Raw genomic sequence first — 11491 nt, 5'->3', positions numbered from 1 at the left:
GTTGTGGGAACCCGGTGCAATGGCACCCGAAGAGCTAAGCACAGGGTCTGGCTCCCGCTGAGGGAACACCCAGCCACTGAGATTTGGCCACCTCGAGAAGGAGAGGAGTCCCAGGAGGGTGGAGGTGTTCCGAGTGGGCAGGCCCCAGGCCCTTGGCAGGCCCTACACCCCATGCAGGCAGGTACGGAAAGGGGGTGTTCAGTACTCTGGGTCGGCACGTTGACTTCGCGACTAGCTTTTCGCTGCCACGCTGGGGGCAGACGGGGGACAAGAGTCTTGAGCTGAACTGTCATGTGTATCACTGGCCAGTCAGGGCTCTGCCCCCTCAGGCTGCTGCTCGAGCCCCTGGGGAGGGAGCGCTTAGGGACTGAAAGGAGGGGCATGGGGAGATTCGGTCCTGTGCCCCCACTTCCGTCCCTCCACCCACACCCCGCCCAAGCTCTGCCCCCGCAACCCTACCACAAAACCCCAACCCATCCTATCTCCTCTCCCCAAGCTCCACCCACCCCTGGCGGAGCCGGTGACTCCTCCCCGAAAGTCCCCGGTGCCCTCGACAGTCAGCACTGCCACCCATCTTACTCCAAAGGGTTTATTGAGACAAGTTTCACGTACAAGTCAGGGCGGAGGGAATGGGGCTTATAAACAGGAACCTGGGAGGGGGGCCTGGGGGCACAGGGTGGAACCCAAAACAGAGTGAAATAAATAGAGGAAGAGAGTGAAGGGTCAGGAGCGGAAACAGACAGACTATCACACAGTGATAACAACGTGGGGGGGGGGGCTCCATTAAAATCCCATTTATTTATACAGATATACAGGGAGTTATGGGGGGCCCAGGGGACCCCACTCTACCCTCCATGCCCTGCGGAGGGGCAAGAGAACGCTATCTCTCCCCTCATGGGTAACCCCATGGGGGTTTGGGAGACTGCCCTTGGAGGAGTGTTGGGGGAGGTAGGGTCAGGCGCTCCCCCGAGGGCATCACCTGCTCCCCAGGCAGTTACTGGCCCTGGCAGCACTGGGTAGTGTCTGGAAAGCTGTGCTGAGGGAACTGAGGGGAGGGGGATCACTGGGCACGCTGGTGGGGAGGTGGGGAGGCCCCCGCAGGGAGGACGATCCCGGCCTGTAGCTGGCTCCAGGGCCCCAGCAGACCCAGAGTAGGGGCGTGGGGGCGCCTCCCACCCGGCTCCCACCCGGGGCCAGGGAGGTGGAGAGGAGCGGTCAGGGGTTCCAAAAGAGAACCCGGCACCTTCTGGCATCTTGGAAAAGTTGAGCCCCAAGGACACCCAGGCCTGGATGTGTGGCTCCCGAGAAGGAGGCTCAGAGACCCGGAGTGGGTGCCAGGGTAAAGGGAAAATTCCCAGAGACCAAGCTGGAGGGCAATTCCTGAAGGAGGCCGCACCCGGCGGGAGGCCGCGGGAAGGGCCTCCTGGGGAGAGGGCCCATAGCACCACCAGGCCCCAAGGCAGGCGGGAGGCGGCCAGGCCTTGGGGCCTCCAGACCGAGGCCGGGAGTCACCTGCAGGAGACAGAAGGGAGGGGAGGCTGGACCACAGTCTCCAGAGTGCCAGAGATCAGGCAGTTCTGGCCCTTCCTTTGAACGCCTGGGGCCACCCTGGCAATTCTCGCAGGGCATCCCAGCTAGGGTGTCGGGATTTGGCACCCGCTGGAAATGCCAGGCGGGAGTGAGGGTGCCAGGGGCTTCTGCCCTCCCAACCCAAGCCTCCCTCCCTCCATCCCCTCACCTCAGTCCCACTGCCCGGCCCCACCCCCCAGCCAGGGTGGCAGCCTGGGCTGGGGGGCCAGGTGGGCATCATACGAAGACCTTGGCCAGGGCGTCGGCGCCCGCACTGGCGATGAGGGCCTTGCTGGGGTGGCAGGCGACCGCGTGGATGGCCTCCTCATGCTTCTTGCGGTGGGCTGTGATCTCCTGAACACACGTCTTGTTGTCCAGGCTCCACAAACGCAGTGAGCAGTCGTGGCCTGTGCGGGTGCGGGAGCAGAAGGGGCTGTCGCTCAGCAGCTCCAGGTTCCCCAGCTCCCCGCCCAGACCTGCCTCCTGAACCTGGCCTCCCTGGAGACAGCTGAACAGTCCTGGGCCACCCCGCCCTCCAACACCATAGCTCGTGCCTCTGTGCGTGCACGCATTTGCTGATATCCCGGGGCAGGGTGGGCTCTGGTCAGGCCAGTGCACCCCCTTCACCCTCCTGGGGAGTTTCAGCCCCTTCTCCATCCACCCGAGTCCCAGCCACGCCATTGAGGAGCAGCCCCGCGGTCACTGGGGCTTGGTGTCTTTATCCACAAACAGCAGGTGCCCCAACTGCTAAGAGTCCCCTGTCTTGCGGGGACTGAGAGTCAGATAGGCCTGAACGTCAATCCCTGCAACCCGCTGGGCTGTGACCAAGTGAAGTGAGTTCTCTAGGCCCAGTTTCCACATGTGCACAATGGGGGCTGCAGTACCAACCTCATTCAAATACAACAGGGCCGTGTGGGAGCGTGCCTACCGTGGCTCCAATGACCCCACCCCCGTGACCACTCTAACCAGCCACAGAGGGGCTCCTGAGCCCTGCTCAGACAGCACTCCCACCAGCAGCCCAGCCTCAGGGAGCCCCCGAGCACTCCTCTCCCTCTCCTGCCGGGAAGGGCACGCGCCCTCACTCCTGAGGGGCCAGGAGGCTCCCGACTTACTTCCTGACATCAGGAAGACGCCATTGGGGTCCACGGCGAGGCAGGTGACCGCATCCAGGTGGGCGACCATGGAGTGCACCAATTTCCCTGCAGAGAGAGAGGGTGGGCGGCAGGTTACTTTTCCACTCTGCGCCCAGCCTGGAAAGGTGCAGGGGCTAGCAGGGACACTGAGCCTCCAAGGTGGACTGACCAATCTCCCGCTCTGAGCTGGGCTCACCCTGCCTCCCACCAGCACAGGTGAGCGGGGGCCGGGGAGGCTGGGCCTCACCTGTGCGGTTGTCCAGAAAACGGATGCCTCTGTCGTCGTGGGCGGTGATGGTGAGGGGCTGGCTGGGGTGACTCACCACCTGATTGATCTGGGTTGGGCCTGAAAAGGAGAGAAAGCAGAAAAAGTAAAGTGGGGCGGAAGTAGGGAGATCAGGAGGGACAAAGACAAGAGGAGAACTACCATCCCATCCCTGTCCTCTGCCGAGATGCCGAGCAGGGCTGGGCGCCCCAGCCGCTCCCTCCAGGGCCCAGGGCTTCTCCATCTGTGCCGTGGACACTGCATGGCCCCGGGGCAAGCAGGAGGGGTGGCCACCGTGAGGGCAGTGCTTCTGCTCCACCGAGAGCCTACAGGGGAGCCCCTGGGATCTCTCCCTCAGCCCTCTGGAGCTGTCCGTAAGGGCACAGTGACTGGGACTTGATCTCCATCCTGCTCAGAGCCCTGCGGAGGGCAGGGCAGCCACTGTCCACTGACTGGGCAATAGGTCACCAAAGCCCCAGGAGAAACTGGGGCCCTGGAAGCATTCAGACCTCAGCCCCTGGCTCTGGGCACCCCCTTACCACTGTTCCCCCGGGAGTCCAGCGTGAGGAGCGCACTGCCAGCCTCCAGGTCATACAGGACGGTGTCGCCAGAACGAAAGGAGGCCACGATGTGGGCAGGCTCGGTGCTGGTGAAGGCCACTGAGGTGGGGGTCCCGTGATCTGAAGGCAGAGGAGAGGAAGGCTGCCAACAGCCCTGCTCCTGCCCTGTGACGGGAAGCCTGGGCCCTCGTCAGGAGTCACCCTCCTCTGGGGCCTCCACCCCCGGGTGTCACGGCCCCTCGCCCTGCCCCTCACCGCTGGCTGTGGAAAAGGTGCAGAGACAGGTCGGGCTGCTGTTGCTGGGGTCCCAGATGCGGACGGAGCCATCGGCAGAGCAGGAGGCCAGGCGCTGGGAGGCGGGGCTGAAGGCCAGGCCCCACACGGCGTCCCCGTGGCCCTCCAGGACGTGGCTCAACACGCTCGGGTCTGGACCCGCCGGAGTGGGGAGAGGGCTGCATCAGGGCCGCGGCCCAGCTCCAGCTCGGACAGCCCGGCAGCCCCAGCTCTGCCAAGTCACCCCCCGCCCCCAGTCCTCATGCCCTCAGAGCTGCTCAGGCTGCAACTGTGGGCCGGCTGTTCTGCGAAGGTTTCAGGCTTTCAACGCCCCCAGAGTGGAAGCTCCAGAGGTAGGGATGATCTGGCTCCCAAGCCGTTCCCCCAGGCCCACGACAGTGCCTGCCATAAAGCCCTGCATGGGACGTACCTTTTAGGACTCAGTTAAGGAGATAAGGGCCAAGACTTCTGCAGCCTGGCCCCTGGAGTCAGCCCCACCCTCTGTCCCCGCGGTCTTTTCTTGCCTACTCTCTCCTCCAAAGCCCTCTGGTTGTTCTCACCATGGCCTCCCTGGTCACTTGGGTCCACGTGGGGTGCTCTGGCTGGGCCCTGCTGACACCCAACATGTGACAGCCTGCCGGGCGAACAGCAGACATTGCCTGGGGCTGACCCCTGACCTTTGACAGGGTGAGACGATCCTGAGAGGAGACACAGATCCCCAAACTCTGCCCCGACATGCTGCGGCATGGAGCCAAGTGTGTGATCAAAAGCATTATCAAAAGAGGTGTCAGAGGGCAGGGACACGGACACTGACCAAAGGGGACGGTCTGCTCCCTTCTCCACTTAACAGTAAACCCTGCAGCCCAGCCCAGCCAGCGTCTCCACCTCCCCTGCACTGGCCCCTCCGCTCCACCACGCAGATGCAGGCGGAGACCGTGAGGTGCTGCCAGGGCCACCACGCCTTTGCCTGGCTTTGTCCCAAAGCTCCACCCCAATGAGCTGCTCTGTGCATCGCTCACCCATCGGCCCTTTGCTGCCTCGTCTCATCTGACCCTCGGTCACGTGCTGAATCACCTGGGTCCTGGCTTCCCCAGAGTGGGAGCCCTTGGCATTCCCTCCTGAGTTCTAGAAGTGTGAAGCCTGGGTGCTGAGGAACCAAGAGGCCCCCAGGGACAGGTGGGTGGTAGGGAAAGGAAGATGGGAGGGAGCTGTCCTCACCGTAACCATCGTAGGGGTCCATGTTGAGGTCTGGAATCTTCCAGCTGTGGATGCGGGCGTCTGCCCCACCACTGTAACAGTATTCACTGTGGCTGCCCATGGCCACAGCCAACACGGGGCCCCTGGAGGATACCGAGGTGGGGTGAAGTGGGGACCAGACACTCTGGGCTCACCTCCTCCCCTCAACGGGACCTGAGGGTACACCGCTAGCGTATTTCAAGGCTGCTGAAAAGGAATCTGGCATCTGGACCTCTGGTTCGGCCACCCAGGCTAGCTGCCCGTCCCCAGCCTCCCCCACTCCTCTAAAGGCTGTGCCGAGAACCAGATGTGGGGCACCAGAAGTCTGCAGGGCGCCAGGAGAGGGTGGGGTGTGTGCAGAGGCCACGGGGACCTGAAGCCTTTGGCTGCCCTGCCGTCTGCCCTGGCCCCCAGGATGGTAGTGAGCGGGCCAGGGGCAGGCTGCCACGGGGGCAGGGGCGCTTCCCTACCTGTGAGCCCGGAAGGCGTGGATAGGCTCCACGTCTAGCGCGGCATTCCTGTGGGCAGGCAGAGGAGCCGGGGTCACCCTGTATCCTCACGCCTGGACATCCCCGCCCAGCCCTCCACCCCAGGGCTGCTGCCCTCACTTCTTGGCTGTGACTGCCTTCTGCAGGTTCCAGAGCTTGAGCGTGCCGTCCTCGGAAGCGGTGAGCAAAGCCGACTGGCTGTGGTGGAAAGCCAGGGAGCGGATGCCATCATAGTGGGAGCGGAGAGTGAACTTGGGGTTCCAGGTCTTCTTGAAGGCGTCTTTGCTGTCAGACAGCTGGGGTGGGGGAGCTGCCTCAGGGTCTGCCCATCCCAGCTGGCGGTCCCCACAACCCAGCCCCACATGAAGTGGCACACGGCACACACGAGCCTCTGGCCCGGGCCCGGCCGCTTCCTTCTCGCCCGCCCGCAGCGCCCCCTCACTTGCTCAGTGAGTTCCTGCAGTGTGCAGGGCCCATGCTAGCTTCTGAGGAGCAACGGTGAGCCCAAGCCCTGGGGTGTCCCCATTCAGGGGGAGCCTGGGGGAGATGGTCAGAGATGGTCTCCATCACAGAGATGATTAACAAGCAGTGCCATAAATTTCAGATGCACTGAGAGGAGGTGCCGGGCAACCCGTCCCCATCTGTGCGGGTCAGTAAGGCGTTCCTGGGGAAATGACATGTGATCAGGATGTTACTAGGTAAATGAAGGGAACAGAGGGCGGAACCGAATGTGCAAAGTCCCTGAGGCAGACAGAGCAAAGGCGGATCTTGAGCTGAGAGGAGGCCAGGGCCCCAGCAAGTGAGGGAGAGCGGCAGGGGAAGAGCCCTAGAAGGCTGGCCCACACTCAGGAACCTGCTGCTCCTTCTCAGGGACGGGGTTGCGGGGGGGGCCCTCGGGAGGGTTTAGAGCAGAGGAATGGCCCAGGTTGTTCTGGCTGCTCCATGGCGGGGGTGCTGGACTGGGGAAGAGGAGAGTGGCTGCAGAGAGAGGCGGGAGGAGGTCCCCAGGGAAGTCTCCCAGGGAGTGGTGAGGCAGACCCGACACGGGGAGTGGAGAAGGGGACCAGCACACCGTGTGGGAGAGACCGGGGAGCAGAGTCCACAGGCCTCTGGGAGAGAGTCCCTGAGACACCACAGAGGGCCTGATGGACCATGGTGTTGCTCTCGAGGTAGGGGACCCAGGGAGGGCCCCTGGGGAAAGGAGACGAGCAGACTGTCAGGCAAGCCTCAGTGCCCTGCCCTAAGGCGGGGTGCACCCCGACGGACCCCTACATCTGGGCTCTGTCACTCGAGGTCATCGCTCCTGCCACAGTTGTTCAGGACTAGAGGGTCTACCCCCTCATGCGTATGCAGCCCCGGATGGGAAGTGTCTCCATTTCATTTTGGGGGAGCAGAAGAACCCTGCATCTTCCTGCTCAAACTCTCCCAACCTGCCCCCCGACCCCTAGAATGCCTAACCTGGCTCAGATCACCAACCGCATGGAGTCTCGCTGGAAGCTGCGGTAAGCATCCTACCACAGGAAGAAGCTCACACGCGCCCGCTTCAGAGACGTCCGGAGAGCCAGCGGCCTGGCCACAGATCTCAGGCTCAGGACACTGGCCCTGAGGTCTCTCTGCACTCCAGCCCCACTGCCCCACCAGCCTCCACTCATACCAGATCAGCCTGTTTTTGTTTTGTTTTGTGGCTGGAGGTCACCTTCCCATTCACAATCCCCACCTTCTGCACAGACTCCTACCTGCTCTGCCCCAACCCAAAAGCATCTGCCGCCTCTGATGCTGTATTTGGACTCAGCACCCCTTTGCTCCTGCTTCGCGCCTATGGTGGGTCCTAGATTTGAGGTGCATGGGAAGTCTGGGGTGGGAGGGAGCATTGCTGAGAGGAGCAGCCTGGCAGCGTGACTGAAACCCAGGCCCCAGAGCCTGCCAGGCCAGGCACCTTGGTGACCCCGTCAAGTCCCAGCGCCTGCCTGCATCGGCACCCCTGTGACACAGGGTGAGCTGGCAAATGATCTCACATCGTCCTGCTGTGTGAGGGACTGGGTGCAGGCAGGCACCCGGCCAGAGCTCAGCCAGTCCCAGCGCTGCACCGGATGCCTGGGGGGGCCCACGAGGGATGGGGCACCCCAAGGACTTACATCACAGCTGAGGTCGTTGTCGTTGGTGACGGTGAGATCTGCCAAGTCCCCCAGGCTCACCTCCCCGCCCCGATAGTGTCCATGATGAAAACGTCTGAGGAGAAGCCAAAGGAACCTGGTAGGGGGAGGGGAGGGAGGGGGCAGAGAGGGGCCGGGAGAGAGAGAGACAGAAAGAGGCGGAGAGAGGTGAGAAGGGAGACAGACAGGCAGGGAGAGGACAAGATCAAGAATCACAGCTGGAGAGAAAGAAACAGGGAGAGTCAGACAGGGCAGGACAGACAAAAAGAGAGGGAGACAGAGATAGACAGACGAACTTTTGGGACAGGGAGGCTGCAGACCAGAGAGAGGCTGGGCCTCGACCCTGAGGACACAGAAGCCCAGGCCTTAGTTTCTGCAGCCTCCCTCTGCCGTGGGGCCCTCAGGATTGGGCCAGGGTGCAGGGGCTGCTTACCTTCGTGGGGCCGGGGCTGGGGGGTGCCGGGAGGTGGGCCGGTCACTTTGGGGGGCAGCCCATCCACATCCCGAAGGTCAGCCAAGATCCCCTGAAGTTTGACCCGCCGGCTTTCTGCAGGCACAGGGCGCAGGCGGGCGGGCATCACTGACTGGCCACTCAGCCACGTGGGGAGGGTGCTCCCCTGCCACTGTGGGGGGGCTGGAGAGCCCTGGGCTCTGAGTAGGGGTGGGGGACAGGCGGAGGAGACAGACGGAGAGGGGACCCTCCATGGCCTCAATCCCCCCCGCCATCCTACATGACCCCGGGGCCTCGGAGCTCAGAGTCATAGGACAGGAAGCGCTGCCCCCCTGCCTCCCCCGCGCTGGGTCTGCATCCTGTCCCCCCTCCCCTCCCTATCCTCCCAGGGCTGGAGGGCTGGAGGCTCTGCCTCAGGAAGAGCTGGGCCTGCCTGTGACCCCATGAGATTCTCCAGGGAAGGGGACAAAGCCTGGCCACGGCGGTGCAGCCGCCGGCTCTGCAGGGCCACTCTCCTCTCAGGAAGTGTATCCGGCTGGTGGGGACCCTGGGGCAGGAAGCAGCTGCAGGCGCAGGCGGTGGTGCCCGCGGCGAGGAAGGCCGGCCCGGATGCCCCAGCTCACCCAGTTCATGGTGGGCGCCCTCTGCAGCACAACGCCGCGGGTCGTGCGGGCCCTCCCCGTCCTCTCCTGAGCCCAGGAAGTCAAACTCGCTGATAGCGTCCTCCGAGTCATCCTCCTCGTCTTCGTCCTCCGTCTCAGGGGCCAGGGCCTTGGATGGCAGCTGGGGCGCGGAGACCAGAAGAGAGCTCAGGGCCCCGGCCGACTTGCTCGCTCAGAGCGGGGAAACCAGCGTTCCCGCCCGTGGCCCCCAGTCCCACAGCCTGCCGCCATGCTCCCCCTACTGGAAGCCCTCGGGGCGTGCCAGCCCCCAGCCTGGCTCTGGAGACCCCTTTCGCTGCTGCCCGCATGGACCCCCACACAGGGCCCTCCTCCTTTCGCCCAGGCTGGACCTGCTCCCCCGTGCCCTGCCTCCTAGCCCAGTACACTTCTCATGAAAACAACGTCAGATAATATGACAACTTGTTTCAGGGGCAAGGGAAGCTATATTTGGGTGTATGGGTGTACGGGCGTCGAAGGAGACACTACGAAGTGAGATCAGATCCATGGCTACAACAGTAATGACGATGAACACTTAGCACAGTGCTGGCCTCTCTGAGTTACTCAGGGCACTGATCAGCTTCGCACATGATTTCACAACCCCGCGAACAGTTATCACTCTTCTAATTATTATTCCCATATTACAGATTAAGGAAACTGAGGCTGAGCAGAAGCCCCTTGGCCCAGGTCCAAGCCATTCCACATACATCAAAGACAAGCTTTGGGGTGTGAGGTTACCCGGGGGTCTCCAAGTCTTCCCGATAACTCCTATACTGGCTGCATTTTTGTTTTCTTATATAACAAGCAGGAGCTACTTTTAGAATGAGAAAACACCCCAGGTCTTCCTTTCTGAGAAACAGAATGCTGGGCGAGTGAACACAGAGTCTGCTGAGTTTTCCCACAGTCGGTCGTAACCAGGTCTGAGAACCAAATCCTCTCGTTTTCCTCAGTCCACGAGCTTGGACCCCATCCCAGGCCTGTGAACTGAGGGGCAGCATCGCGCCTGCATTTCCCACCAGACACCTTTGAGACGCAGCCTCGGGAAGTGACATCTCGCACGTAATCCTTCAGCCTCCCACTTCCTACGCATCACTATGCTTTACATCAAGTGCTTTACATCAAGTGCCGTCCGGGAGGGAGCTGTGTACTGGGCTCTTCACAGACTGCACTTAGATCGCTTAAAGAGAGTTTCAGAGTTTTCAAAGACCGTTTGGATATCTGAGTTCTGCTTTCAGTGCTGGCTTAGGACACAGCCCGCCCTCAGCACTGGGACTCCAGGACCAGTGGACTCAAATGCTACCTCTTCCAGGAAGCCTTCCCCTTCCTCAGTGTCCCCAGCCTGGATCCAGGTTCAGTCAGGCTGTGAATTCCTCCGGGGCGCGGGTGACTCCGTCCCAGAGGCTCAGCACCCCAAGCTGGGTCTCGAGGGTATGGACATGGAGGTGGCTGCGCTAGGGCATCTTGAGGGGCCAGCCTCTGGCCTGTGTGGGAGGAGGGGGATGGGATGTGACTGCCTTCCCCTTCCTTTCTGGGAGAAGACCTGGCCTGCCCAGAGAGAGGACAGTAGGGCTTGGTCCTTGAGAGGGGCCTTGCTTCTCTCTCACCGCCTGGGACCGTCAATGCCATGCGTCTATCCAGTGTGAACTCATTTATTTTTCAAACATACAGATTTTATTTACTTATTCATTTATCTTTGGCCCTGCCATGTGGGGGCTTATGGGATTGCAGTTCCCTGAGCTGGGACTGAACCTGGGCCGCAGCAGTGAAAGCGCCAAGTCCTAACCACTGGACCGCCAGAGAACTCCCAGGACTCATTTTACTGAATTCCTCAACAACTCAGAAACAGACTACCAGCCTCTGAGGCCGAAACCATGACAAAGAGAATCACGTGACCCCGGTTATAGAGCCAGGCCAGTAGCCACTCTGGGAGGCACTCGTGGAGACAGAGGCCTAGGGAAGCGTGAGACCCTGCACAGGGAGCCGCCTGACAGGGTGTGTGGGACAGACGTGGGGACAGAGGTGGTCACCGTGGGGAGCACGCGAGCATTTCTAACAGGAGTGCAGGGGAGAGGGGAGTTTCCCAGAGGGGGCTGAGGGAGACCTGAGAAAGGAGTGGAAATCTAGCAGGGGGCAGGAGGGACCAGGTGCTCTGGACTCAGAGACACCCTGCTCTTCCTGGAGCCCCAAGGCCAGGGCTCCGGCTCCGGGCACTCCGTTCCCCTCAGCGTGGTCACTGAGCGCCTGACCTGCGTGGGACCCTGTGCTAAGCCATGGTGGGGGCCCTGGATACAGAGTGGAGGCCAAAACAGGCCTGACACCAGACAGGGAGGACCCAGGGTGGTCCCGGTCAGGATGGGGCAGCCCAGAGGAGATTCCTGACCCTGTGGGGAGAAGGGGAGCAAGGGAGTTCAGGTGGGAAGAGCTGGTCAAGGAAAGCCCCTGAGGCTGTCTCCTCTCCCTCAGGCCCCCCCTCATGGGTTCGTGTACCTGCCTGTGACTACCTATAAGCCCACTGCTGGCCACAAGCTCCTCCCTGCAGGGACCAGGCCTTGATGTCTCCCTGTCCTCGCTGCCAGCACAGAGCCTGGCCCACAAGGCCTACACTGACCGGTGAGACCAGGCCCTGCCTAAGGACAGCGCCGTCAGGATGGCAGGAGCACTGGGCTCCGGCAGTTCAGGAGCGGGGGTGAAATGCGGTCGGAGC

The 11491-nt window shown here is 62.3% G+C and overlaps 1 protein-coding gene across 1 annotated transcript in view; it reads right to left on the bottom strand.

The window, feature by feature from the left end:
* Positions 1–573: 573 nt before the first annotated feature.
* Positions 574–11491, bottom strand: part of STRN4 (striatin 4) — a 24954-nt gene continuing 14036 nt past the window's right edge. Inside the window, 13 exon segments of the mRNA XM_027515375.1 lie at positions 574–1512; positions 1739–1976; positions 2682–2768; positions 2950–3048; positions 3507–3647; positions 3783–3953; positions 5019–5140; positions 5507–5554; positions 5645–5820; positions 7660–7730; positions 7733–7774; positions 8111–8224; positions 8752–8911. Coding sequence (XP_027371176.1) covers positions 1807–1976; positions 2682–2768; positions 2950–3048; positions 3507–3647; positions 3783–3953; positions 5019–5140; positions 5507–5554; positions 5645–5820; positions 7660–7730; positions 7733–7774; positions 8111–8224; positions 8752–8911 — 1401 coding nt within the window. The 3' untranslated portion in view covers positions 574–1512; positions 1739–1806.

This window comes from Bos indicus x Bos taurus, chromosome 18, assembly GCF_003369695.1.
Source record: "Bos indicus x Bos taurus breed Angus x Brahman F1 hybrid chromosome 18, Bos_hybrid_MaternalHap_v2.0, whole genome shotgun sequence".
NCBI classification, from domain to species: domain Eukaryota; kingdom Metazoa; phylum Chordata; class Mammalia; order Artiodactyla; family Bovidae; genus Bos; species Bos indicus x Bos taurus.
This window is presented reverse-complemented; position numbering and strand designations above follow the sequence as displayed.